Here is a 26765-nt window from a genome sequence, read left to right as displayed (position 1 = left end):
ACCCTGCCCCCACCCATCATATGCTAAAATCTGGAGTTGCTGGACGGAGTCTCTACTTGATGGCTCTCACATCTCCTTGCGTAACTTACTGTCGCATTGCTAGTCATATGTTGATAAGTAAGGGTCAAGATGTGGTGTGATTTGATTATTCTTGGGTATAAAAGGAATTGTAATGCATTGTTCTGTGGATTCTTCATCTCCTGAGACCTTCTCCTCAGCTCTGGCTTGTCCTTATACTCCTTCTCCTTCCTCACATCTTGCTTTCTATCTCTGGTTTACAATAATCATGGTAGTGTAGGTAAGAGTTAACCTTCATTTTGTAACATGTTAGCCTTGTAATTGATTTCATTCATTTGCGATGTTATTAAATGTTTATTTCATTTCACCTTACTTTGACCATTCTTGCTCTGATTTAACCCATAGAGTCAAATAACTGTAATTCCATTGGTATTGGCATTATTTTGTTAATGTTAATACACTGTTCAGTTTCCCCTCTTCCTTCAAACACAGGGAAATTAGTTTTGGTTGTTTGGCCAATATTAAACCCACTACACTACCTTAAACTTAAGATAAGACTTCACAGCTGAAGTCTGGAGCTAACTACCCTACCACAGGAGGAGGCTTCCAGCTTATGGTCTGTTTTACATTTAACATTTACTTCAGAGTTTAGAGGACAATGAGGGGATAAAGATTCTGCTTTCCGCACTTCTGTCTCCGTGCTTGTTAACCTAGTTCAAAGTGACGGACAGGTGGTAGCTGATGTTCACGCAGTCCATGCTGGGGTGTAAATATGGCTCTGCAGGCACTAGGGACCAGCAATGCCATCAGACCTCATGACTCCGGGAGCGGTTATTGGTTAGGGAGTGAGGACGGATCTCTGAGGGGGACCAGGGTGGGCAGGATGTGACTGTGTAAACGCCAGCAGCAGTAGCTCCAGGCGTCCTGTGGAGGTGTCCTCTTTGAGGGCTCTGGGTGGACAGGTGTGCCACGGTGGGACATCAATATTCAAGCTCGGGCGCCACACTGAGATCAGTCTCCGACACACTGGCTCACTCCACAGTGCATGGGTACTAGGGGGGAAGGGGAGGTTAGAGGGGGGGAGGGGGCATCAGTGGGGTGGAGAGGCAGGGGGGTGGATAGGATTAACCACAGTTCAAGCAGTCAAGCCGAGGCTGCCAAACACTTGAGACACAGGCCATCTGAGTATGATCTTGCGTAGTGCTGGCTACAGAACACACGTTATGTGTGACTTGGAACCTGTCTGTTCGAGGGGTGAGGCGTCGTTTTCGTATTTTAGCGTGTGTAACCTTCTGCGTCAGGGTAGGAGATGGATCGCTCTCTAAGATGAGGAGGATGCAGTGTCGCTGTGGTGATGAGCCAGCCGGGTCTGCTGAATTTGATACACACTGTATTGATGTTGTTGGTGGCTGGTGGTTGTACACCAGGCCTGTTCACGTTATATACATTCAGCATCTGTTTAGACCTCTACGTCTGCATACACACATACACACACACATGCACGCCTACACTGTGTGGATGCCATAACACCAATAACCATGACCTTAAACACCACCCAGACACATGAGTCTTGCTGAAAAACAAAGGACAGCTATTGCATTTACTCACTAAGTTTTGAGCTTCTATAATCTATGGCCTGCATAAAATAACAGATTTCCTTAGGGATCAATTAAGTTCATTGAATGAACATAATCTTGTCCTGCATAGTGAGCAGATATTGACATTAGGCTCCTGTATTCTATGTACCTTACAGAGTACACATCCATGTGACATATGACCCCTTGACCTTGGCATGGTTCCTATGTGGTCAGCAAACAGTGGCAGCTCTTATCAGAACACACAGAATACTGTTTGGATCAGCTGCAAACACTAACAATGGACAGAGCCAGATCCTCTGAGTCTCTCTTCACACTTCTCCCCCTCCCCCTCACTGTCACTGGCTGCCTAGCAACTGCCACCATAAATAATATGCCTGCGCGTGTCTGTGTGTGCGTGCATGCTTGTGTGGGTGGGTGTGTGTGTGTGGACAGTGCATGTGCATGGATGGGCATGCATCCGTGTGTGCATGCATGTCAGTGTGTGTGTGCGTGTGCGCGTGTATGTGTGTGTGTGTGTGTGTGTGTGTGTGTGTGTGTGTGTGTGTGTGTGTGTGTGTGTGTGTGTGTGAATGAATGCATGTGTGTTTGTTGGAAATTCAACTCTGTATTTGTCTACACTTTACAGGCTACACAAGGCCCTACTAACCAGCCCGATGGCAAGCAACAACACAGCCAGCATTGCACAAGCCAGGAAACTGGTGGAGCAGCTGAAGATGGAGGCCAACATCGACAGGATAAAGGTGAGCAGAAATCACATTAAATTACATCACAACAAGAGGCCACAGATACACCTTATGTGTTGGGTAACTATCTTTATTTGTGGGTGTGTTTCTGCATGTGTTTCCTTGCGTGTTCTGTTGACCACAGGTGTCGAAAGCAGCAGCAGATCTGATGTCTTACTGCGAAGCTCACGCCAAAGAAGACCCACTGCTGTCCCCCGTACCAGCTTCTGAGAACCCGTTCAGAGAGAAGAAGTTCTTCTGCGCCATCCTGTAAAAGAGGCCCGGCCCTTAAACAGGCTGCCTGCTCTGCGGCCACGGACGTTCAACACTTACGTTCTTCTAGCAGGAGGCCATAAGGAAATGCCCCTTTTGTCAAAAGGCACCTTAAGAGTGTACTTAAAGCCACAGAGTAACACGTTACCATTTCCAGGGGGTTGATTGGTGTTGAAAGGTGTGCAGTATGTTGTACGGATCTGTATAGTCAGGTGAGCCGAGGTTGCGATCCGAACACATGATGGACAACTAATCAACTGAGTCTTCAGGTTGGGTTCAAAAGTATATATATATAAGTATATGGAAAATGAAAAAAAAAAAAAATGTTTTGTGGTTCTTTCGGAACTTCCAAATGTTCAGTTTGATGGTTTGATGGTTGCCTGGGCTCACTGCCTCACCACACCTGTTTGTTGGAATGTTTTTACTTTGGGAGGGTTGTTATTTGTTTTATGTTCCTCTTAGCGTTAAGCTGTAGATCTTAGATAGCTTTCTATTACTGTGTGTGACAACTGAAAAGGCTGTATTCACTTTTTTTTACTTTAATAGAATGGTGAAAGCTTTTTTAACAGCAAATTTGAACGTTTTATTCCGTGATACTCTTTACAGATACCTTTCTGAGAGAGAAAAAAAACTGTTTCAGTACATGAATATCTATCAGGCCATGTGGCAGTATTTGTTTCCTTCAAATCCAAGCTCTCTTTTTACTATTTGTATAAAACTACTAGCAAGTAAACTGTGCTGTGTTGTATGTTCTAGATGTTTGTGTTGGTATCATTACTAATTGCATGAAAATTTACAAACTTTTCTTTCTTTCTTTTTAATGTGGATATTGTATGAATAAGGCAGACTATCTGGAAGTGCCAAATATTAAAATATCATGACTAAGCTGGACTCAACAAGGATATCTCTCAGATACTCCAAAACTGTGGTTTGGAGTTGTTTTGAGCTTTTATAAAAACTCAAGCAACCATGAACAACACTCTAATGACCAGGAGCCCAGAGGGTAGAGCCATTCATAAAATTATGTTACATCGCAGAAGCTCTGCAGGGACAAAATAGAGGGAGAAGATGCACGTCAACATGAGCAAATCATTGATCTATTACAATTTCTACTCACCTTCACAAAATGTATGGCAGAATTATTTTACTAAGCCAAAAGGGCGCAACAACAACAAAAATATAAATAATATAAAGTCTATTAATAGAAATGTGAAGTTTTGAACCGTAGCCTAATGGGGAAATAACCAAACGAAATACAGCGCAATTTCAGAGTCAGAAGTGGGAATCGAATCCACACTTACAGAGATTCCGCTCGGCCATCCTGACGGATAAACAACCAGACGATGCACGTATATTTAACAAGGGTATTTTACAACATCCGTTGGACACACATGACACACTGACGTACATGTTTCTCGGAGAGGTGTGTTACAAACAAAAATAAGAAAAAGGACAGCTAATAACTAGCTCATATCCATACACAGTGTATGTAGAGTTTAAATATTAATTTAATGACAATTAATGTCTTGGTATGACAAATTTTTAGATGTAGTCTAATGGGTTTTAAAAAGGTTGCCTGCTTTGTTATACTTACAATTGATATCACAGATATCGTTGCAACCATAGTCTATAATATTTTACCATATTATTTTTTGCTGTTTAATATATGGATTTCCATGAAGACTGAATATGTCTTCTATAATAAATCGTTGGATGTTTAATTTGAATTCAAATTTACTAAGATTTTTTGTCTGAATGCATTAAATAAATACATTTTTGTTGTCTCCTTATTGATGGGGGCATTTATTTGGGAGTTCCACCTGAACCGGAAACAGTATATTTTACACCTAGTCGAAGTCTCCACCTGCTGGTTAGACTTGAATTCCTAACTACTTTACTGTCCAATGAACAGACAATCCCACTTCAAGTGCCGAAGACAATTTCCGCATTTTGCATTTGCACATTAATATAGTAACTGTAGCAATGTAGGTAGAATACTGCAACTGGTCCTGCAAGTTTGTCTCAGACCCGTACAACACTATCGCCGAATCATCCATCCTCGTAAGTGTGTCGTTTGTGTTTATTGGCGATAGATAGCTGCTTTAACTTTAGAAATGTATCTCCTCTCCAACAAAGACTACTATTTTTTACAGACGATGTCTTTTCTGTAAGCAGTAGCCTGTATGCTTACAGACAACTGTACGCGTACACTGTATATTATTGGCGAACTAATCGCAAACTGGCTACACTAACTTGCCATTGATCAACTACCTAGTTGATCTACAGTCATTAAACCAAGACCCCATTGGCAAGAAGATGCAATATACGTCCACGTATGTGTAGTTTAGTACAGTTATGATGTTAGGATTGAAGTAAATGCCATGTTTTGAGAGATTTGACCACAAACTATATTTAACTTGTCTAAAGGCTAGTATGAATTCCCAGACTGCACTGACCTATGCCTTGTTAGGTAAGCAGTTCCCATAAAGAAGTGTCCAGTTTCACCCAGCTGTATGTCAAGTGAAAATGGTGGTGCCTATGGATCCCACCAGTGCATGACGAGAGCCCTATGCTTTAAGATTTTATTGTGTTGGTCGTGATGAGGAAATGCCATTAGCCTACATTACCTTCATCAGTCCCCTTGAACCCTACACGCACACACCTTTATGTTCTCTTACCTACTAACACTCACACCCAGATCTCTCCTCCCTGTGAGTGTCTACTCTGACTTTCTTTCACACTACTGCCATATGTTTATCATTTCTAATGTAAATGATTGTTCTATATATTTATATGTATTATATTGTGTCTTGCTATGCTGTGTTTATTTAATGTTATGCAGGTATTCCCCCCCCCCCCCACACACACACACAAACTGTTTTTGGTGAAGCCACAGCTTTCATATGTGCCTGCACATTGTGCTATGACAATGAATTGATTTGAATTACTTTCACATTTTAGGAGGAGATTCTGCGATGGCATCTTCACCTCCGTCAAACTTCTCCTGGGTGGAACCTCAGAAGTTGGCGGGAATGGCTTTCCCCAGAATGCCGTCAGACTATCGCTATCTATTTGACAATGGCATAAAACATCTGGTCTGTTTATGTGAACGAAAACCACCTCACTATGACACCTGTCCAGGGGTGACACTGCACCACATAAATATAACAGACTTCTGTCCGCCTAGTCCAGACCAAATTCAGAGATTTCTTTCGATCGTGGAGGAGTCCAACACTAAAGGCGAGGTAAGGCCCAACCAAAACCCTGCTAGCGTCTTATGGCTCGTTAATGTTTACCCGAGTTACGAAACAGTCTTAACTCTTTCCACATCTGGGGTTTACTGTAGGAGGGACAGGTATCTGGGGATCCACAGAACAAGTTGAGACTGAACAAGTTCTTCTCTGTTCTGCAGGGCGTAGCGGTGCACTGCATGCATGGGCATGGAAGGACCGGGACCATGCTAGCCTGCTACCTGGTGAAGACCAGGAAAATGACTGGGATCGATGCCATCAATGAGATCCGCAGACTGCGTCCTGGGTCCATAGAAACGCACGAGCAGGAGAAGGCTGTAGTACAGTTTTATCAACGCATCAAATAGCTAAATAGACCCATCATAAACTAGAATCTATGTTGTTACAAAATCAAGTGGCTAATGGTGCCTTACAGGACACTTGTCTCTGATTGAACCGCTGAATGTGACATGATTCATGCTGTGTCTTTCGGTTTTATAAAAACTGCACAAACATGTCGATTTTAACATGACATAGGAAGTGAGAATACTCACTAAAGCTAAACTAACACGGCAACAACTTTACAGCTAGATACAAACTCCTGCTATTCTAAACACTATTGTTCTACAGAACATAGATCTGGCTAGTTTGTGTCCTTGTAGACCATTTTCTTTTTCTTCCTGGGCTGCATATGTTGATTGATATGCTGTCTGGGGAAGGCCTCAGGAAGCTTCCAGGGCTTTGACGTTGGCTGTGGCTCTGGAGCCCAACTTGAAGAGACCCTGACGCTCCTTAAAACTGAGCTTTTCCGGGGCCTTTTCTCTCCTCAAGGTCTCTCTCTGGTCTCTGTGATTTAATGACAGAAGGTTAAATGTTAATCGCTGGTCTGGATGATGGATGTTATTATATATGTTGGATGTAATTTATGTTGTTGGGAATACTTGATACAATGTAGAGTAAAGCCACATGTAGATTTTTTTGTTAAAATAACTTTTCCTTGAATACTTGATACTGAGTGGTGTGTAAATGTGTGAAGACTTACTCCTCTGGTTTCCTTGTATGCAAGTCAAGTTTGTCAGATCCATTATAACCTTGATCTGTCCCTAAAAATGTAAAACAAAACATTGTAAACAATAGTGTCGAATTAACACAAAGGCTACAAGCCATGTTTTTCACAGTAGGAAACAAAAAATATGTAAGTTAAAAGGAAATAAAAGTTCTTCATACCTGATGAAGTGATTTTCTTGTCCTCTCTTGAAGGGTTGGTGTTTTCATCAATGTGCTGCTGGAGTTTGCAGGGATCCTTCCCTTGTAGCTGAAAATTAGAACACGCCAGTCAATTTCTTATTATAGTTACCACCCACTTAATGCAGTATTTATAAATGAACGTTTATTGAGCTTTATCTGCTCTACGCCTAAATCTTTTCTTGTCCATTCCTACCCAGAGTATCCTACTGCCTATATGATCTTTTGACCTTAGAGTGACCTTGGTGAGTTCAGTCACCTGTGTCTTGTCCTCGACCTCCAGTTGCTGCATGATCATCCTCACGTCCTTATCCTCCTCCTCATCATCATCTTCTCCGTTCTGCTGGAACTCCTGCAGCCTCTTCTGGAACTGCCACTCTAGGCCCACCCTGCGGAGCCTGTCCTTCTCCTCAGGGGTGTGCTGGTCCTTTGCCTGCAGCTCGCGTAGCTCGCGCTCCAGCAGGGCCACAACCTGGAGCCGCTGCTGCTTCTCCAGTGCCTCCCGGGCCGCCCTCTTCCAGGGGTCTGGGGACAAGCCACTGCAGCCGGACAGCTCCCGGTGGAGATCCGAGTACAGGTTTTGTTGGTTGGGGGAGATAACACCTGGCTGCTGCTGAGGGGACGGCTTGTGAGGGGAGGTTTGTCTTGGCGGAAAGAAGACTGTTGGAGCTCTGGTCTGTTGTTCTTGATAGATGCTCGGCTGTTGTTGCAGCGGCTGGGATTTCACAGACGCTTGAGGAAGCGTCTGGTTTGGGGAAGAAGGACCTGCATGATTCTGGAAGCTCATCCCCTGATTGATAAGCTGTGTTTTTTCATCACCATTTGAGCTTTGGCTCAACCTCATCGTCAGCAATGTTGTGTTTTGCCTGAAGGTGGTGAGGGGAGGGCGAGTGTCAATTGGCCTTGTTGCAGGGATGTCTATGCGTATTGGCTGTATTGAGGTTACTGGGTTCTGTATGGCTGGCGTTCTCCAGTAACCTGACCCACTTTGACGGTTGCTCTGATGGTGCCTGGCAGCCGGAGGGAGCTTGAGGTGGAGGTCATGGGTTGAGATGCAGGAGCGGACAGGGACAGAGGCCTGGTGACTCATCCTCCCTCTGGCCTGCCCCTGTGGCTTTTCCACTAGGGGCGCCACAGTCTCAACACACAGGTTGTCCTGAGAGTGTGCATGTCTCTTTGGGGGGAAATAACCAAATGTAAACTTGAGTGCATTCCCAATACGTAGGCACCCTTAATTATAAGAATATATTGTTTTGTTTGATGAACATTTTAATGGTGAAGATTCGATAGAAGAGTAGTCTCAAACCATGTAAGCCCTCCTGTCAGGGATGTGTTCTTCAAGAGGACTGAAAGTAACTCTGGGGCTCTGAAGTTGTCTTTCATGTTTAGCTGGGGCTTTCCTGTCCTGAGATCTCAGTGCTGGCAGCGTCTGGTATTCCCTTAGACTCTCCTGAGGAACACACACAACATTCGTTCTGTGTCTGAGTCACTCTCCCCTAAGTCATTGTGTCTGTGTGTGTAGCAAGCCACACCAACGCCTACATCAGTCACTTACATCAGAGCAAATATCGTGGGTGGAGACGGCCGAGATTTGTCCTCGCATCTCAACAGGATCAGCAGGTTCTCCCTCGTCTGAGACCAGAGCTGTTGAGCAAGAGAAACGGTTGAGCATCATCCTCAAGCGACTCCGTTCGGTTTACGATGAGAGGTGGATTAACCCCTCACCAATCATGTTGGGGTTGGAGCGATAAAGCTGTCTGTTCTTGAGTAGCAGCTGCTCCTTCCTTCTCCTGCTGGCTCCGTGCTGGCCCCCCCATAGTCCCGAGATACTCAGATCGACACCAATGTTCCGAACGGGGGACTTCTCATTTGGTGTTGAGATGCTCTGATGACTTCCATCTAGGAAACAGACAGGTTTGATTCGAAGTTCAGGGCTAGACAACGCATACTATATTATGCACACTGTTTATGACTTTATTGATTTTGACTATTGTAATAGCTCATAATACCCATTGTTTTCTTTGAGGGTGGTTGATAGAGCAAAGCATCCAGGCCATGGAAACATGCTCCCAGCTTTGCGACCTGGAGGGTCACAACTGGTCCGGTCTTCATCATGATACCTGCTGCCCTGTGACGTCACAGAAACTCTCACATCACATCAGACGAACAAAAGTGATTTTCAAACATTCGGTTTAAAATACTTCCAACTTGAAACCACAAAATACAGATGGATATTTAATAAAAGCTTGAGTGACTTTGAGTGAATGCCAGGAGTATTAGGCTACCTTTCTTGAGAAATTCCCACCAGGGTTTGTCCATCCACACTTAACAGCTGATCTCCAGCAGACAGCCGCCCATCCTATGTGTGTACACGAATGACATCACTAAAACAGGACCTTCTGAAGAGGTGTTTGAACAAACTCTCCTGTCATGTCAAGTTTGAATACAATGAATCTGTTTCTGCACCCGTGTGTAATTGCTTGGGGGATAATGCTATATATCTAAAGTGGAATTGTAGTTCACCATTTCAGCTGGTCCTCCCTTGACAATAGATTTGACATAAATTCCAAGGTTGCCATGCCCTGCTCCCTGTGGCGACACAAAATTGAAAACGTAAATTAACTAGTTAGGGGAGGTTTAACAGTTTCAAAATGGAACATTATGGATTTTTTGTTCCGGCCCCAATCTGTCACTGTTACCTTGGCAGCCACAATGCTGACCCCCATTCCACTGTTCAAGGGTTTCTTCAGCGTGAGGATCACGACCTCCGGATCTCTACCCACTGGCTGGTGAAAGACATGGAGGTTAGTGTTGTTGGCTTTCAAGAGGCATTAAGTGAGAAATAAGTCACCTTCTCAGCTTTCAAAGGGCATACGGTTCACATGCATTTTGAAAGAGATCTCACCAAGTTGGTACTCCCTGAGGACGGGGTGCTGGCTCCAGCAAAGAACACAGTCCACAGGCCATTGGAGTGGGGGAGAGAAATAAGGGTGCAGAGGCCTGGGGGAGAGCAGAACATATGGAATACTTTCTCTTTCCCACTCTTTTCCCCTTTCTCTCTTTCTCTCTTTCTTTCTTTCTTTCTCTCTCTCTCTCTCTCTCTCTCTCTCTCTCTCTCTCTCTCTCTCTCTCTCTCTCTCTCTCTCTCTCTCTCTCTCTCTCTCTCTCTCTCTTTCTCTCTCTCTCTCTCTCTCTCTTTCTCTATCTCTCTCTCTTTCTCTATCTCTCTCCCTCCCTCTCTCTCTCTCTCTGCCTCTCTCCCTCCTTTGCAGTCAAACCACTCTGGCGTACATCACTAAACACAGAGTGGTTACCAAGCAAGACTACTTCTCTGAGGGTTTAGGGTTTTGTGACTGCTTGTGAAAGGGGTTTTAATTTTTATTTGAATTCTGAGCAAGTTTGTTTGAAAGCCTAAAACCATACCTGATATGCCATGCCTAGTTTTTTTTCACATTCTAAGAACCAGAAATTGTTCATTTGAATGATAGAAATAAAATGAGGTAAAAGATAAGAACTCGCTGTACCTTTGCGGCAAATGGGTTCCAGGAACTCCCTGAAGCCATGCGGAATGCCCTGTATGGTTTCGCAGGAGTACCCCCCGTCAGGGAGCAGAAAGGGCAGCTGGAGGTCCAAGCTCTCCTCCAGCTCCAGGTCCCGCCCCTCACAGTGCAGAAGCTCATCTGCAGACACCTTTGCTTGGGCCACCACACTATCAATCAAGCCCTAGAGGAACCAAGGTCATCATAAGAGCAGACTTGGGCATGTTACAGTGAGTAAAAAGTGAAGACAGATGGGTATACGTATTTTCATAATTAAGCAGCCTGCTGCCCTGTCAGGCATTGACTCTTAGCCAGCAATTATGTTTTATGTAGTGAGCTGGGGTTTGCCCAAAATAACTTCAAACTACCACCACAACCCTAAGTCTACCAATGCACAAACAAAGTTGATTCCTGTTACATTCTTAATAAATACCATTTACTGTAGAAGATTCCAGAACTTACAACTACTAAACTGCCAAAATTCATTTGAGTGTGTACTTCATGTGTACTTACAGGGGGGATAAGTGGCTCATTGGTAGCGTAAAGGTAGCTGTTCATCAGCTTTTTAAGCTGCAGGGAGTTCAGTTTAAAAGTGGCCTTCTGGATTTCTTTTGCATCTTGCATGGAATACTTGTTCATGGTCAGAAGCATTGTTGCCTGGAAAACATTACACATCACAGTGTATTTAGTCTGCATGATCAAAGTTCAGTTGGTATAGACGTCTAAAAGGGTTTGTGGCAAGTACATTTCCTCTTGGGGATCAATAAAGTTATTATCTTATCTCAACAAGCCCCAAGGTGGAAGAGGACTCTAAACCTAAGGCAAGACACACACCTGAAGGATGCGTCCCAGGTGGCAGTCCGCAGCCAGCTCCAGCCCCTGTCGTTCAGCCCAGTCCTCGATGGCGGTCAGCCTCTGGCGTAGGGCCGCCCCCCAGTAGTGGGACCGCAGGCCCAGGGTGCTGGCCTCCACACCCAGCAGCCTGTTGAAGAGCCAGGCGCTGATGAAGTGGAGCAGCTGCGAGAAGAGCTGAATGGTGAGGGCGGGGTTGACCCGGCTGCGACGCAGCAGAGACATGGTGGCCGTCAACGTGTTCACCACTCCTTCTGGAAAGAGGAAGATGGAGGTTATGAGACTGAGAGACAGGTTAGGAGATAGGGAGAAAGGTTAGGAAATAGGGAGACAGGTTGGTCAGCATGGAGAGACTGGTTGGACATCTTCTCCAGACACAGCCCAACCCTACCTATTCCAGGGAGTTGATCCTCTCTCTCAGGGTCAATCAGGAACCCTGTCATGTGTTTTTTCAAGTCCATCTGTAGACAGTCAACCAGACTCCTACACAGAGAACATAGACTCAATAAAGTATGATGAGGTCAGTGCAAATTAATGGCAAATTATCTTATAATTAGATGTCCCACTTTGATTTGATTGTAGACTCAACACTGAAATGTACCCTCTCAGAGTAAGGGTTAGAGTGGCATACAGTAAAGTTAGGAAAGAAAGAAAGAAAGAAAGAAAGAAAAAGAAAGACAGAAAGAAATATAAAGAAAGAAGGCTATGCTAGCTAGCTCAGTGTCTTACTTGAAAGCTTTGTGCACCAGATGGGCCAGGGCATCTTGTGCTTGCTGTGTCACCAGGCTCAGGTCCTTGTCCAGCTTGATGAAGTTCAGGAGCTCTGAGATGTTGGCCATCCAGAATGCCAGAGCTCCAGCCATAACCTGCTGCTTCTGGTGAGCACAACAACAACATCACACTCACAACGCTCTCTATATTCAGTACACAGACAGACAGACAGACAGACAGACCTAACGATCGATAGATTGACAGATCGATAGATCACTAGATATTTTTTAGATAGTGTAATAGAATTTTTGGATGTATGTACAATTAAAGGTAGGGTAGTGAATGTTGAGAAGCACTTTTTGAATATGACATCATTCCGACATCTGTGGGCATCGCAATACTGTACATGACCAATCATTAAGGGGTATCCTGACTACCTGTCTGTCTACCTACCTGCGCTCACTCTGCCTCTCCACTCAATGCTCGTTACTGTAGTTTTGTGGGAGTGGCTATGAAGGGAGGAGGTGGGATATTTTGGTTTGAATCGTGTCAAAAAGAAGCTAAAACAACTAGCTTCGCGCAACAATGTGTATTAAAATGTGGTTCATTGATAAGAAACATACTGGAACAACAATTTATGTTGTTTGCAGGAAGGGGAGATAATTAAGCTGAGTATGTAGAAGGTTGAGAGGTTGTAAAGTGTTAGGAATTGTTGGGGGATTGTTTATGGTAGGTCAGATGGCTATCTGTATTAACTATTTCTGAGGGTGATGACCCCACAAAAGTCAGTTTAATTTCCATTTTTGATGGTCAACTTCTGGAGTTTTATGACTTTTTATGAGTTTATGAGTTTTATGGGAATTGCAGCATGAGAGTTCTTAATCACCTGGGGGTAAGGAGCTTTGGGACATCAGGTTCTGAGGCTGTGTTGTTTTAACTAATATTGTGTTGTTTTAGGATTAAGCTAATGATAGGAAGAGACTGAAAACAGATGCATGTCTGTTTTCTAGTCCAGGACATCATTGTGTAGGATAATGTGACTGACATTTATATTGATTAACTGTTGTTTAGAATGAACAGATGCTGTGAGTCTATATAAGACATGGTATGTGTTAGGATCCTTATCACTCTGTGCTGAATGACATTTGTGTTACGTGTCCTCCAGTAGATTGGTCACAGAGTGCTCTGTTAAGTACTTTCATATTGAATAAAGAATTTGTATTAATCCTGCAATCCTGACAATTCGAGTATACAGTGTCTTCAGAATTCGGAAATAGAAAGATAGATAGATATTTGAAGTTGTACACGTTTTGGTGTTTCAGAGGGAGTCAGATGGCTGAGTGGTTAGGGAGTCGGGCTAGTAATCAGAAGGTTGCTGGTTCGATTCCCAGCTGTACAAAATGACGTTGTGTCCTTGGGCAAGGCACTTCACCCTACTTGCCTCGGGGGAATGTCCTTGTACGTACTGTAAGTACGTAACTGTAACTGCTAAATGACTAAATGTAAAATGTAAATGTGTTTCCAATGACACAGATACTGTACAGTTATGCAACAGTAGTGAAATATTCCTTAATTCTGTGTTTGTTATGTTCTCAATCTAAGAAATCAATCTTTGGAGTAGCGGTTGCAGGATCCTGCTCACCTGAATCACACTTTCTGTCAGGTTCACCATCTTGTTGACGAGCGAGCTGACTTTGTGTGCCTGCTCTGGGGAGGAGGGCGAGTCTGACCTGCCGTGACGCTGGAGCTCATAGCGTCCTGCCATGTAGAGGACGTAGGCTGGGGACAGCTTGAAGTGAATGGTGGAGCTGTTGGTATAGTTGATGACTGCTGACAGGAAGGAATCTTCAGCTGTGACACAGAGACACCAGAAGGGGGCAGAAGAGTGGAGGAAGTGGACTGTGAGGTTGCAAAGAGACAGTTTGTCATGACAATGGACATAGATATAGCAAATAATTTTACTCACAGTTGTCTCTGAATTTGACCCCTAAAGGGAGTTGTAGTTTGTCAGTGTTTTCAAGCTGGTCTCCATTTTGAGTTGACTTGTTAGGCCTCAGGCTTTGTAAATAAGTTTCTCCTTAAAAAAAGTAATAATACTTTTAGGGTTATGAAAGCTAACCACAGTAATGTTTGTCATGTGAAATGTATTCAAGAACAGGTTAACCCACCTGCACTGTGCTCCCTGTGACCTAACTTCCTGTCCTCAGAGTACCTAAGGGTGGGTTAATGGTTAATGACAGTTATCTTATTGCTGAACACCTGGGATAACAGCCTAGAATATTGCCATACTCTTTTCCTGAAGACTGGCCCTCAGTCTTGGTGTTGAGGTCTGCATCTGTGCTCCTCTCCTTCTTCTTCTTCTCCTTCCGTGACAGTGTCCTCTTGAAGTTCTGTATCATTCCCCCCTTCTCCTTCCTCTCATGGCAGTTGGCCTATATATGTTTATTTATTTACACAATCGCACAGATCAACTTTTATTCCTACACTTCTACATAGTTTCTCTCCGACCAATTTAGTCACAGAAGAATTTCTATGAGCTAAAGTGACAAGGAGAACATATCCACAGGATCTATCAAAGCTACGTTGGACATCGAGGTTTAAAAGACCGATTACCTCAAGGAGGATGTCCTGTTCATTCCTCAGGACAAAGCAACCTTCTCTGTTGTCAGTGTTCCAGTGTAACTGCACAACTAAAGGCTTCTCCCTCAGGTCCAGTTTACGCTCTTCTTCCATAAAAGAAAGGAAAGTAAATAGGTGCTATGAGCTTACTATGTACTAATCTTATTAACTTTAGCACACTTATTGGAATGGACATTTAAGGTGAAAAAGAAACTATAATTGTACTGTAACGTATTCATTTTGAGGATGTTTTTTCATGTCAGAGACATGTTTACAGGTCTGCAGAGTTCTTTCTCCAGGGCTGGGAGACTCACCCTTCCCAGAGTGGACCTCATACAGACAGTATGGTGTGGACAGCATCTTCATGTCTGGTCGGAACTTCTCCAGAAGGGTGTCTATGACCTCACGGGTGGTGGAGCTGCTGCAGACACGCAGACACTTGGTGGCAAAGTTCCCCGTGGTGCGGTCCTCCAAGGAGAAGCGCATCACACCTTGGAACTCAAAACTCTGGGGAGAAGTTGTAAAAGAGAAGGGATACTTATGTTTTGGTAATTCATTGAGTTTAGGATTTTTTGGAGGGAATCAAAACTGCTGATCATGTCATAATGAGCCTTTTCTAATTAATTATCCTTGGACGACTTTGTGATGGTAAACAATGTTTGTGCAACAAATGGAATAAAGCAGACCCAGTTTCCCTGAATAAATTTCTACCCAAACTACTACTGCTATGTTATAACTGTAATAATATTGGTATGTATACCTTAAAGGGACAGTTCTCAAAAAAATCTAAAATGCACGTTTGGTTCCTCAAGATAATCCAGCAGCACAAATCGAGTGCCATCGAACTCCATTCAATTATAGAGAGATGCAGACATCTCTATGGTTCATAGCTCCCAAACTGCAAAACTCATACCTAAACAATTCACATGGATAAATAGCACAAGGAAAATGTGTATTTTAGATTTTTGGGTGAACTGTCCCTTGTAGTTATTAACACATACTTACATTCCAACACAAGCTTGTTTAAATCAACAGAATAATGTGTTTTTCTATCTACCCATCTTCACCATGGAATTCTAATTTCCTTACAGACGAGACATACATTCCCAGACATCTCTGTACCAGGTGTCATGAATGAGACTGGTCAGGATATCAAAAACATGCAGCATAAAACATTTATGAAAACAAAATAAGAAAACAATTGTGACTCATACAGAGACGTCAATGAGAGGAAGTTCCAAGAAGTGTACGTACTTTACTTGGCTGACTTATTTCAAACAAGTCAAGCCTGTTGCTGTTCCAGTGCAGGATAACATTTGCCAATTTCTGCCAGTCCTCCTCTTCAGGCATGGTGCACAGATGTCCTGAGGGTTGTCAAAAGTTTTCTACCTTGACTGATGTCTTCCACACACACAAGAACAGTCGCTGCGTTTAGCTCCAAAGCACTATTTAAATTGAGGACATTGACATCTGAATGTCTAGCCCTAAACTTTTGAACAAATTTGAAACTCGTTAGTTGTTTTCTACGACTTAGTGCTGAATTCCTCTGAATATATCACCTCCCCAGCTGCCTCCACCCCCTATTTAACCACGGGTCACTGTGTCCCTGTTATGTGCGTCAGGCTGATAGTCTTTGTCAAATACCAATTACAGCAGACCCACCAAAGGAAAAGACATTACACAATTACACATTTCTCACGTCTTTATTTAACTTAGTTTGAAATTTGAAGTTGTTCTTTGTTTAAATATATAATACAGATACAGGTTGGAGAACACAGCATTTTGGACAAAACAGGAAAGAATAAAGTTATAGTGATTATTTTGGTACATTTTGCCAACTTAAACTTCTGCATACTTTGGGTTGAAGAACTTACTGCGGTCTAGCCCACTGCTCTGTGCAGTCCTTCCTTCTGCTGCAGAATCAGGGCGAGTCATGCTTGAGAAAACACTGCTTCTCATTCATATCAGGGATTTTCACTAGAATGCATGTTACACGTCTTCCTATTCAATCAAGGCCATTTATTTAGGCCATCTTTTGTCACTGGCAGTGATGCTTGTGTGGGTTATTCACGATGGAACAAAGACCTCGACATACACCAACCAACAATTATGTTATGATTATTTTCTTTAAGCGAAAACAAAGGCTATTGTCCTCTGGATGTGGAAAATGGCTATTGGGATGTTGAAAATGCAAATGTATCCAATTATTGTTTTATTCCTCCTAACGTCCTGGTTCAATATCTGCATCATTACTGGGGCAGAAGTAGGGCCATGGCTGCAATACATGTTCCTTTGATGGAAAACAGGCTCTCTATTCTACCCTCCTATTGGACAAGCTGACAAGGGCCCCTAGACAGTGTTTGCAGAATAGGTCATATAAAAAGAAATCAGATAAACATTATAGCTCAGCAAGTACTCCATGTACATATTAAAACAGGGGGAAATACATCTTGGCAGGAGTGTCTCTGAACTTTTTTAAACTTTCGAAATATTGCCCCAAATTGTTTTTTATGATTTCAACAATCAAGTTTCATAAAGTCAGACGAGGTATCATTCGTTCAGATGCAGGTTTCTATACTTGGTCTGAGACGTGAAAAACCAAGATTCCTCCTGCACCTGTACTCTCCAGACCCACTGAATAACACATAGCAGCAGCCTGGGACTATTCTAGCATTAACTCAATTCACCCAACCACTCTCATCTACTGGTCTATTATCAGAATCAGAATCAGAATGGGATTTATTCGCCATGAAAGTTTGCACAGACAAGGAATTTGCTTTGGCAGGAAGGTGCATAAAATAAACATATAGGGACCTAAAATTTAAATATGTGGACTATCTATACTAAGGGTACATAAACTAGCAGCACTAAGTGTAATTAGAATTTAATAAAATATACAATAATACAATAATAATAATATACAATAATATAATATCCCCTCCAACCCCTCTAGTTGGTAACTAGGTTACCCTAGTTGGTAACCTTGGTTGGACCATTTGCTGTCAGGTGGCAGGGACTTTGTCTGCTTGGATCAATATAGGAAGGATGAGACACATCAACTGATTGACTATGAGCTTTGAGTGTTTCTTGGACGTAAATTGCTCATGGACATGAGCATGGGGCCAGCTTCGACTAACTGATTCCGTTACGATTTATGGCAAGATTATTTCAATAGCTGAAATAGTGTTAGTGTACTTTTATAATGATTTGTATGATGACTTAGTTTTAGTCTTTTGCATATTTTGTATGTTATGAGAAGTGACAGTTAGCCACCGTTAGCTTTGAGCTAATTTGAGGTTCTCTTGCTAGAATAAAGGAGTTAAGGCTGGTCTCATGAAATCTAAATTCAACCTTAATATATTCAACAGCTCTGTGTATTGATGAAGAAAGTGTTTTGTCTGTCTCTTCTCTTGAGTTACTAAGTTCAGTTGAGTTCTGGATTTTAATAAGTATGATCAATCTGCAGATTGGGAGAGAAAACCAGACCTTTGAGAAGGCCTGAGGACCATCTTTTATAAGGCACAAGAATGTAAACATAGTGACAGTCAGGCAGTGATGCCGTTACAACAGTCTCAGAGAAAGAGATTCACAGCTCACAACCCATGACGACTCTCAGACTAGAGAGATCATATTTGGCGCTCTCCTTGTAGTCATGACAAGGGACGTTTACCCAGTACTTTCTCCTGACTCCGAACATCTATTAACCTGACACAATCTACTATTATTAATAGCAAGCTCACATGAGAACATACTAACTAGTATCCAATGACTAGTTCTATTGATTAGTGAATAATGTAAGCACACAGGAAATTCCAATTTCTTCCACAGTATCCTCAGTAGCTTATAACATTGACAGAGTTTAAGAGTTGCCAGTGGATTCCAGAAGAGCATCTTCACAGCTAGCGAGTTGAAGTCAGAGGGCCAACAACTGACTCATTTCTGTTGGTCTGCTTTTCCTTATACTTACCCCTGGTAAACAATAAAAATAAAAATAAACATAAACAAATCAAAGAGATAAACAAGCCGGAATAAATACAGTGCATGGAATATTGTGTCTGACTGATCTCATGACATCGTAGTTTTGTTTTTCTGTCTTGATTTGAAAGACCAGTGTGTGTGTCATACGCAGATGCACTGCTGTCCTGTACTGTACCATTTCAACATCTCCACCTCCTCCACGGTCTCAGGCAGATCCACTCCTCTCATCTCTGGCAGCAGCATCACCAGTCCACTGTACAGCACAGACATGGCACCTGCAACCAAAAAGGGGACACAGTTGCACTGCACTGAGTTCTGTTTAGTATTGGTTTTGGTATTCCAGACCAGGTTTGGTTTGAACATTGGTGGGGACAAACATTTATAGCACCCTATCTGCTAACACTATCCCCAGCTCTGTTGCTAACGATTGGTGGGAATGTTTCACTGGTCTCTTGATTCTATCCTTAAATCTACTATGTTCCAGACAGATGTTTCTGAAGCGTTGCTGTGTGAATGAACATCCTAGGCAGAAAGCAAGGGCTTATTTACCATAGAGAAACAAAGGCAACTCTTGCCATATGCTGGCCAGGCTGTAGAGCAGGAATGGGGCAGCAATCGCCCCAATGTCACTGGCTGAGGAACACACAGACACTCCCAGGTTCCTGTCAGACAGGTTCTCATTAGCCTTTTGTTAGAGAGAAAGGTTAACATTCTAAAATGTAGGCTAGTATACAACCCCAATTCCAAAAAAGTTAGGATGTTGTTTAAAATATAAACAAAAACAGAATACAATGATTTAATCTCATAAACCCATTATGTTATTCACAATAGAACATATAAAACATGTCAAATGTTTAAACTGATGAAATGTACAATTTTAAAGATGCTGTAAAGCAAATTCCATGATTTGCTTCTCAGTACATTATATACGTGTGAAATGAGTTGCTGAAAGCATGTGCAAAGCGCGAAAACATTGTCGCACTGAAATGTGGAGTTAGACCGTTGAACAGTTTCTCACCCGTTTTCAGCTCAGGTTTTATATAGGCGGGGCAAAACCCAACCTATCTAAGTCACAGCCACCTATAACCACCCTATAACCATAGCCACCTTGTCAGATCACAGATGGTTTATAAAACTGCATTCTGTTACGCAGCTGGTACAATGCAAAGACAAAGTAATTAACACACTGTTCTGATATCTGCAATGTATTTAGCTAGTTGTTGCTGTTGTTGCTAAATTCAATAAATTCAAGGGGGCGGCGCTTCAGTTGCTTCAGACAACACGCCTCCCCAGTATCATGCAGAGAAGCCTGCTGATTTTCTCACTATTTCAAAGCCTAATTTAACATACTTGTCTGTGTTTTTTTCCATTAGAATTTGGATGGGTAGTTAACAACACATTCTTCTGTGGTGTGATGAATTTAATACTCATTTTCAATTTTGCTTTACAGAATCTTTAAGGAAAAAATACGGTAATTTTGAATTTGATGGCAGCAACAAAAAGTTGGGACGGGGGCAATAAAAGGCTGAAAAAAGTATGTGTTACTAAAAAGAAACAGCTGGAGGAACATTTTGCAACCAGACTTTTCACCAGTTAAAAACATTTGGTGGATCATGAAACAAAAAATATTACAAAGAAGACCCAGGACCGTTGAGCATCAAGAATCCTTTATCAGACACAAAAGGGACAACATTCCTCTCCCACAACTCCAGCTACTGGTCCCCTCAGTTCCCAGACAGATAGAGACCATTATTAAAAGAAGAGGGGATGCTACACAGTGGTGAACATGGCCTTGTCCCAACTTTGAGACGTGTTGCTGCCATCAAATTCAAAATTACCTTATTATTTCCTTAAAATGGTACATTTCATCAGTTTAAACATTTGACACGTTTTATATGTTCTATTGTGAATAACATAATGGGTTTATGAGATTTGTAAATCATTGTATTCTGTTTTTTATTCTATTTTACACAACGTCCCTACTTTTGGGGAATTGGGGTTGTAGGTTTAGCACATAGGATAGAACATTAGTTATATCATCAATGTCAAGTGTAAACATCATGAAAATCATTATCAAATATACAGTGTACAGTCATTATCAATTATGACAATCAGCTACCATATTCATTCATTATCAAGTAGCATGACTTTCAATATTTACTGGCATGGGCACCATATTGGCATGCTAGTTGTCTGTTAGTATGCCCTGTCTTACCTGAGGGGTGTAGGGTAGAGCTCTGTGTTGGCAAAGTTAACTGTCTCAAACCCAATAGCTACAGACAGCCTCCCGATTATGGCTATGGTTTTCTTCAACCACAGGAGGTCTTTTGATGAAGGAAAATATCAAGGACATGACATGAGTTGCTGCAAAGCTCCAGCAAATGAACAAAACACGACACCTGAAAGAAACAATATACACATGCTCATTCTTAACCGTTCCTGAGCAGAAATCCACCTACCCATGGGCACGAAGGGGACTATAAGACAAGAGACACCTCCGATGAAGTTGGAGACAGCCATTAGGGGGCGCCGTCCCATCCGGTCTACCAACAGGTAGAATATCAGACCAGTGGGTAGCTCCACTACGGCAGAGATGAAAAAGTCTAGGAAGATGTTGTCTCCTGTAATCCCAAGACGCAAGACCAGGCCTTGGAAAACAACAGTGCTTGTGAACCTAGAAGAGGGAGAAAGAGAGGGAGAGGAGAGGGAGAGGCAGGGACAGAGGGAGGGGTAGAGGAAGAGGAGGAGTGGGAGAGGAGAGGAAGAAGAAGGGGTAGAGAGGAGAAGAAGGAGAGGAGGGGAGGAGAGAGAGGGGTAAAGGAAGAGGAGAGGGGTGTGAGAGGGAGTGGAGAGAGATGGGGAGAGGAAGAGGAGGAGAGGGAAAGGAAGAGGGGTGAGAGAAAGGGAGAAGGGTGGGAGAAGGAGATGGAGAGGGAGTGGGATAGAGAGAAGGGAGAGGAATAGGTTTTTTCGCTAATTAACAATTTCTCTCCTCTAATCCCCTAGTGCTTCTCTACTCAACCTTACAGTACTCTACTCAACCTAAACATATGACAGATTGGACACCGTACATTTCAGTAACACGAAAACCTAAAAAGAACCAACACATGTGAACTGGACAGGATCATTATGAAATATTAAACATAGGTGGGTGAGTTCTGACCAGGCATAGATGAGGATCAGGGTGTTTTTCCTCATCCTTCTTGTCCTGAATAAGTCTATTATTGACGGACGACTGACCTCCTGTTTCTCCTGTACAACGTCCAACTGAAAGAGATGTCACAGTGGCCGTTCGTACAACGCACTTGTCACTTGTTTAGTAAAAAAACGTATTTTATCCTACCACAATGCCGGCTTCTCCAGAGGTTGTCGTACCTCTTTGAGATTAAGCGGGAGAGTTCTCTTGTTGCACTTGGCAATGCGTTCAGCAACAGCCATGGCCTCCTTGTTTTTTCTCTGGGATAACAACCAGCGAGGAGATTCCGGAATTAACCTTTAAATGAAAGCCCATCTATGTCTCAGATGTGCACAGTCTCAAAGCATTGTGATATTCTTACAAATGTACTTAGGGTTATCATTTATGAGTTATCAAAACAGTCTGGATGGAACTCCCTTCCATAAGTGTGTGTCTGTGTCTGTGTGTGTCGTGTGTGTGTGTTTTGTTGACTACCAGTAGTACGAGATGAAAAGGAAGGAGGGTAGGGTCATGGCCAGCTGCAGCATTTTCCATGAAGGCATGATATAGGCCAGGCAAGGTAAAATAACCATGCCAGCGGAATAGAAGGTACGGAATACCACAGACACAAATTTCCGGTTGTTCGATCCAAAGAACTCTATCACTAGATCAAAAACAAATACACATTTTGATTAGCTTTACCCTGCAGCTTTACTTGTCTATCCATAGATAGTCGGTTATTTTTAATGGTAATTGGGAAACTGAAAAATCTACCTAGAACGTAGGTGGCTGTCCATGCTCCCTTTCCACAAAATCCTTGCAAACACCGGAAGAACAACAGTAGGGGGTAATTAGGCGAAAGCATGACACCTATTCCTGATACCCCAAGGCCAAACATTGACACAATAAAACATGGCTTCCTGCCAAACCTGAGGGATAAGAGTTAAAAAATGTGTTATTTTAAAAAGGTGCTGTAGAAGAATTAATGTTAGGCTGTAAAAGACAACTGATAGAAATACATACTAACACATAGCAGGCCTGTGTATACCTGTCAGCCAAGTATCCCATGACAAAAGAGCCAATGAAGAAACCTGCAGCAAGGAATACTTGGGCCAGACCAATGAGCCATGAATCCTCACAAACTAAAGAAAACTTTAACAAAAATGGACAAACATTTCAGCTTTTGAGCAACTAACAAATGCGCATTCACAATGCTGTCAAGGCAAATACATAAAATAATACTGTCTCTGTGTGTATGTTTTGGCCTATTTCTGGGTAACTTAATTCGTCTTTGAATTCAATTCAACTGCAGGGGACATGTAGTTCATAGTCCTATACCTCGGAAACAATCGTATTGCGGGTCGCATTAAAGACCCATCCACTGTCGCATGAAACAGTCTGGTTGAAATGTGTCGTTAAGTGCCATCGGCTAAGGTCACTGCAGTTGTTCCAGTCCACCGCAAACCTCTGGCAGCGTCTGAGGTCGCCTGACCCCTCCTTGCGGGGCACGGTCAGTTCCTTCAGCTGGCTCTCTGTCAATCCACATTCCTCCTGAATGTCATCTATTCCAGGAGACCGACACCAGTGATCTGGAGTGTATCCGAGGAACACGACGCCGACCAGCACGAAAGCAAAAAGTAACACAGGGAGGGATCCAAGTACTGTGATCCGCTTTTGATAGGGTCCGAAGTCTCCGATGCAGCCGAGCAGTTCATCTACATTTAGCATTGCTTCAACTCTTTTAACCATGTCCCCACCAACTCATCATGTCACATCGATATCTTGTATAGTCTATATAGCTATGCTACATCCTCTGTCACAATAGAGTTGTGGCGAGACCGAGGTGAAATCAGTTTCATATTCGAGATTCAACAGACGTTCATATTCGTACCTCCGTTCAGGCTCCGCGTCATATTTAGGGACCGGGGTAAAAGAGTAGACAGTCAGAATGTTTCTTCAATATCTTTGTAAAAAATGAACATAGAAAATTAAAACTCGTTGCACATTCTTCTACTACTAGCTGACCAAGTTGTCCAAGCTTTGGTTTGGTGATAAAGTTGATTATTGATTAACCTATAGCCGATAAATCAATAAAAACACCAATATTTCAGTATTTCCTCAATAACTTTGTCAAAAATGAACATAGAAACTTCAGACCTGTTTCACATTCTTCTACTCCTATCTGACCAAGTTGTCCAAGCTTTGGTTTGGTGATAAAGTTGATTATTGATTAACCTATAGCCGATAAATCAATAAAAACACCAATATTTCAGTATTTCCTCAATAACTTTGTCAAAAATGAACATAGAAACTTCAGACCAGTTTCACATTCTTCTACTCCTAGCTGACCAAGTTGTCCAAGCTTTGGTTTGGTGATAAAGTTGATTATTGATTAACCTATAGCCGATAAATCAATAAAAACACCAATATTTCAGTATTTCCTCAATAACTTTGTCAAAAATGAACATAGAAACTTCAGACCTGTTTCACATTCTTCTACTGCTAGCTGACCAAGTTGTCCAAGATTTGGTTTGGTGATAGAGTTGATTATTGATTACTCCATAGCCGATAAATCAATAAAAACACCAATATTTCAGTATTTCCTCAATAACTTTGTCAAAAATGGACATAGAAACTTCAGACCTGTTTCACATTCTTCTACTCCTAGCTGACCAAGTTGTCCAAGCTTTGGTTTGGTGATAAAGTTGATTATTGATTAACATATAGCCGATAAATCAATAAAAACACATTTTCCAATATTTCATCAATATCTTTGTCAACAATTATCACAGAAACTTAACAGAAACCAAATCTTGGACAACTTGGTCAGCTAGGAGTAGAAGAATGTGAAACAGGTCTGAAGTTTCTATGTTCATTTTTGACAAAGTTATTGAGGAAATACTGAAATATTGGTGTTTTTGTTGATTTATCGGCTATGTGTTAATCAATAATCAACTTTATCACCAAACCAAAGCTTGGACAACTTGGTCAGCTAGGAGTAGAAGAATGTGAAACAGGTCTGAAGTTTCTATGTTCATTTTTGACAAAGTTATTGAGGAAATACTGAAATATTAGTGTTTTGTTGATTTATTGGCTATGGGTTAATCAATAATCAACTTTATCACCAAACCAAAGCTTGGACAACTTGGTCAGCTAGGAGTAGAATAATGTGAAACTGGTCTGAAGTTTCTATGTTCATTTTTGACAAAGTTATTGAGGAAATACTGAAATATTAGTGTTTTGTTGATTTATTGGCTATGGGTTAATCAATAATCAACTTTATCACCAAACCAAAGCTTGGACAACTTGGTCAGCTAGTAGTAGAAGAATGTGCAACAAGTTTTAATTTTCTATGTTCATTTTTTACAAAGATATTGAAGAAACATTCTGACTGTCTACTCTTTTACCCCGGTCCCTAAATATGACGCGGAGCCTGAACGGAGGTACGAATATGAATGTCTGTTGAATGTCGAATATGAAACTGATTTCACCTCGGTTGTGGCGAGTGGGTTGGTCAAAGTCCAAGCCTCAAATAAAAAGTCGTTGGTCCAAGAGAAAGCTAACCTTGTAATAGGCTACACGGTTTACCTTGTTGTTTTCATGTCTCTCTACCATTCCAATCATTTGAAAGTAACTTACTAAATCAACGAGTCTATTTCAGCAACCTATGACAACATCAGTCGACAGCTTGGGATGATTTATGGTAAGCATGTGAAGCAATGTTATTGCCCACCATCTGGACTCAATCACCAGACCTCAAACATTGGTCAAACAAACGAGGGGTCAATACATCACTCTACACCTGTTCTCCATTCTCAGAACTGTTCTATCCTCATGCTTACGCTTAAATAACTTAACTTATTTAACTCTGTAAACCTTAAAGCACTTTGGAATCATTAACATTACTCACAAATTAATCAATTATGTGTTTTTTCAGGGCTTACCTCCCTTCCCCAAAAAAAAGAACTATGGTTCGAGCGAAGGGTGCCAGAAGCAGTGAAAGATATATTTTATAAGCTACTTGAGAGTTTATAGTTTGTTTTCTCTTTATGTCAAATCTGCAACCTGCATAGACCCATGTCCCTATGAATGGAAACAGGATACCATTATTTGAGAGCACTTTTCACTTTTTAGTATGCACATCTGTACAGGCCAAGTGCCACACTTCTTCAGAAAGCATGACAATACAGGTGATGATACAAGATTCTATGTGTTCGATTGTAAAATCATAAGAGCCTTTCTTACACATTGCCCATTGGCGTAACTCTATTTACGTAATAACTTTAAAGTACTCAAAACTCAAACTGTATCATCATTGGCCCAGTCTCCCAGTGAAGTCCAGTTTTTCAGAAATTGTTTTTATAAATATGTTACACACGGTCGACTGTGCGAACTGATGATAAATAATTGACTGAGGGCATTATGGGTAACCATGAATCTGAATTACAGTTCAACTCTGTACCTGAGTTATTTAGTCACAAATTTGTAACTCAGCTTACAATGACAGACCTTTGGAGCTTAAACGTCATCTATTTAACCTTTTTGTTGAAGGGCCTGATACTGTGGAATTTATATATCCTAGACAAAAATATAAACTGTATTTTAAAAGGACAACTGACAAGAAGTCAGCCATATACCATAAATTGGACACTAGTTGCAGCTGAGAACATGAACTCATTTTAATCTATCTATTCCTGACAAGGGATGTCCGTCTTATCGCTGGCCATATATATGTCTCCAATGAACGTCGGCCTGTAAGTCCCATAGCAGTGGTAGAACTGCGCCCTCTTGTGTTTGTCTTGGAG

General features: G+C 42.0%; 4 protein-coding genes across 7 annotated transcripts in view; 2 read left to right on the top strand and 2 right to left on the bottom strand.

Annotated features, from left to right (window-relative positions):
* The window catches only part of gng2 (guanine nucleotide binding protein (G protein), gamma 2), a 12807-nt gene extending 9504 nt beyond the window's left edge, over window positions 1–3303 (top strand). For both annotated transcript variants that reach the window (XM_062469023.1, XM_062469022.1), the window contains 2 exons: window positions 2242–2356; window positions 2484–3303. In XM_062469023.1, the coding sequence (XP_062325007.1) occupies window positions 2270–2356; window positions 2484–2612 (216 nt within the window). In that variant the 5' untranslated portion in view covers window positions 2242–2269 and the 3' untranslated portion in view covers window positions 2613–3303. The remainder of the gene's footprint in view (window positions 1–2241; window positions 2357–2483) is intronic.
* A 1235-nt stretch (window positions 3304–4538) lies between these two features.
* Window positions 4539–7072, top strand: dusp23b (dual specificity phosphatase 23b). Of its 2 annotated transcripts, none has more exons than XM_062469019.1 (3): window positions 4539–4689; window positions 5576–5856; window positions 6024–7072. In XM_062469019.1, exons 2-3 carry the CDS (start codon window positions 5587–5589, stop codon window positions 6207–6209), a joined length of 456 nt encoding a protein of 151 aa, XP_062325003.1. In that variant the 5' UTR covers window positions 4539–4689; window positions 5576–5586; the 3' UTR covers window positions 6210–7072. The 2 variants fall into 2 exon arrangements, with proteins under 2 accessions (XP_062325003.1, XP_062325004.1); XM_062469020.1 differs by having other exon boundaries at window positions 4543–4672; window positions 5573–5856.
* LOC134026350 (afadin) lies at window positions 6880–16286 on the bottom strand. The gene is made up of 23 exons (XM_062469024.1): window positions 16062–16286; window positions 15122–15314; window positions 14802–14911; window positions 14478–14620; window positions 14357–14400; window positions 14155–14265; window positions 13831–14039; window positions 12207–12352; window positions 11869–11960; window positions 11460–11731; window positions 11139–11282; window positions 10611–10809; window positions 9992–10086; window positions 9786–9872; window positions 9610–9675; window positions 9372–9445; window positions 9096–9214; window positions 8812–8985; window positions 8642–8730; window positions 8393–8536; window positions 7346–8260; window positions 7069–7156; window positions 6880–6944 (listed from the first exon to the last, which is right to left on the bottom strand). The coding sequence occupies exons 1-23, from the start codon at window positions 16155–16157 to the stop codon at window positions 6880–6882; spliced, it is 3675 nt and encodes a 1224-aa protein (XP_062325008.1). The 5' UTR covers window positions 16158–16286.
* A 266-nt stretch (window positions 16287–16552) lies between these two features.
* slc22a3 (solute carrier family 22 member 3) lies at window positions 16553–25555 on the bottom strand. Of its 2 annotated transcripts, XM_062468900.1 has the most exons (12): window positions 25443–25555; window positions 23299–23771; window positions 23009–23112; window positions 22735–22889; window positions 22456–22624; window positions 22161–22278; window positions 21949–22052; window positions 21245–21459; window positions 21001–21109; window positions 19335–19447; window positions 18961–19060; window positions 16553–18776 (listed from the first exon to the last, which is right to left on the bottom strand). In XM_062468900.1, exons 2-12 carry the CDS (start codon window positions 23707–23709, stop codon window positions 18707–18709), a joined length of 1668 nt encoding a protein of 555 aa, XP_062324884.1. In that variant the 5' UTR covers window positions 23710–23771; window positions 25443–25555; the 3' UTR covers window positions 16553–18706. The 2 variants fall into 2 exon arrangements, with proteins under 2 accessions (XP_062324884.1, XP_062324885.1); XM_062468901.1 differs by lacking the exon at window positions 25443–25555 and having other exon boundaries at window positions 23299–23788.
* Window positions 25556–26765: the final 1210 nt, after the last annotated feature.

The sequence above is a fragment of the Osmerus eperlanus genome, chromosome 9, assembly GCF_963692335.1.
Source record: "Osmerus eperlanus chromosome 9, fOsmEpe2.1, whole genome shotgun sequence".
NCBI classification, from domain to species: domain Eukaryota; kingdom Metazoa; phylum Chordata; class Actinopteri; order Osmeriformes; family Osmeridae; genus Osmerus; species Osmerus eperlanus.
The sequence above is the reverse complement of the archived record's forward strand: the minus strand, read 5'-3'. Positions and strand labels throughout refer to the sequence as shown.

Coding starts and splice junctions, on each gene's coding strand:
- dusp23b (XM_062469019.1), top strand. CDS start 5,587: ATGGCATCTTCACCTCCGTCAAACTTCTCCTGGGTGGAACCTCAGAAG. Junction 5,857..6,023: donor AGTCCAACACTAAAGGCGAG/GTAAGGCCCAAC, acceptor TCTGTTCTGCAG/GGCGTAGCGGTGCACTGCAT.
- LOC134026350 (XM_062469024.1), bottom strand. CDS start 16,157: ATGCCTGAAGAGGAGGACTGGCAGAAATTGGCAAATGTTATCCTGCAC. Junction 14,266..14,356: donor TCACAGGGAGCACAGTGCAG/GTGGGTTAACCT, acceptor ACTTTTTTTAAG/GAGAAACTTATTTACAAAGC. Junction 8,731..8,811: donor CTCCAACCCCAACATGATTG/GTGAGGGGTTAA, acceptor CTTGCTCAACAG/CTCTGGTCTCAGACGAGGGA.
- slc22a3 (XM_062468900.1), bottom strand. CDS start 23,709: ATGGTTAAAAGAGTTGAAGCAATGCTAAATGTAGATGAACTGCTCGGC. Junction 21,460..21,948: donor CTGATCCTCATCTATGCCTG/GTCAGAACTCAC, acceptor TCCCTCTTCTAG/GTTCACAAGCACTGTTGTTT. Junction 19,448..21,000: donor CTCTACCCTACACCCCTCAG/GTAAGACAGGGC, acceptor CCTGTCTGACAG/GAACCTGGGAGTGTCTGTGT.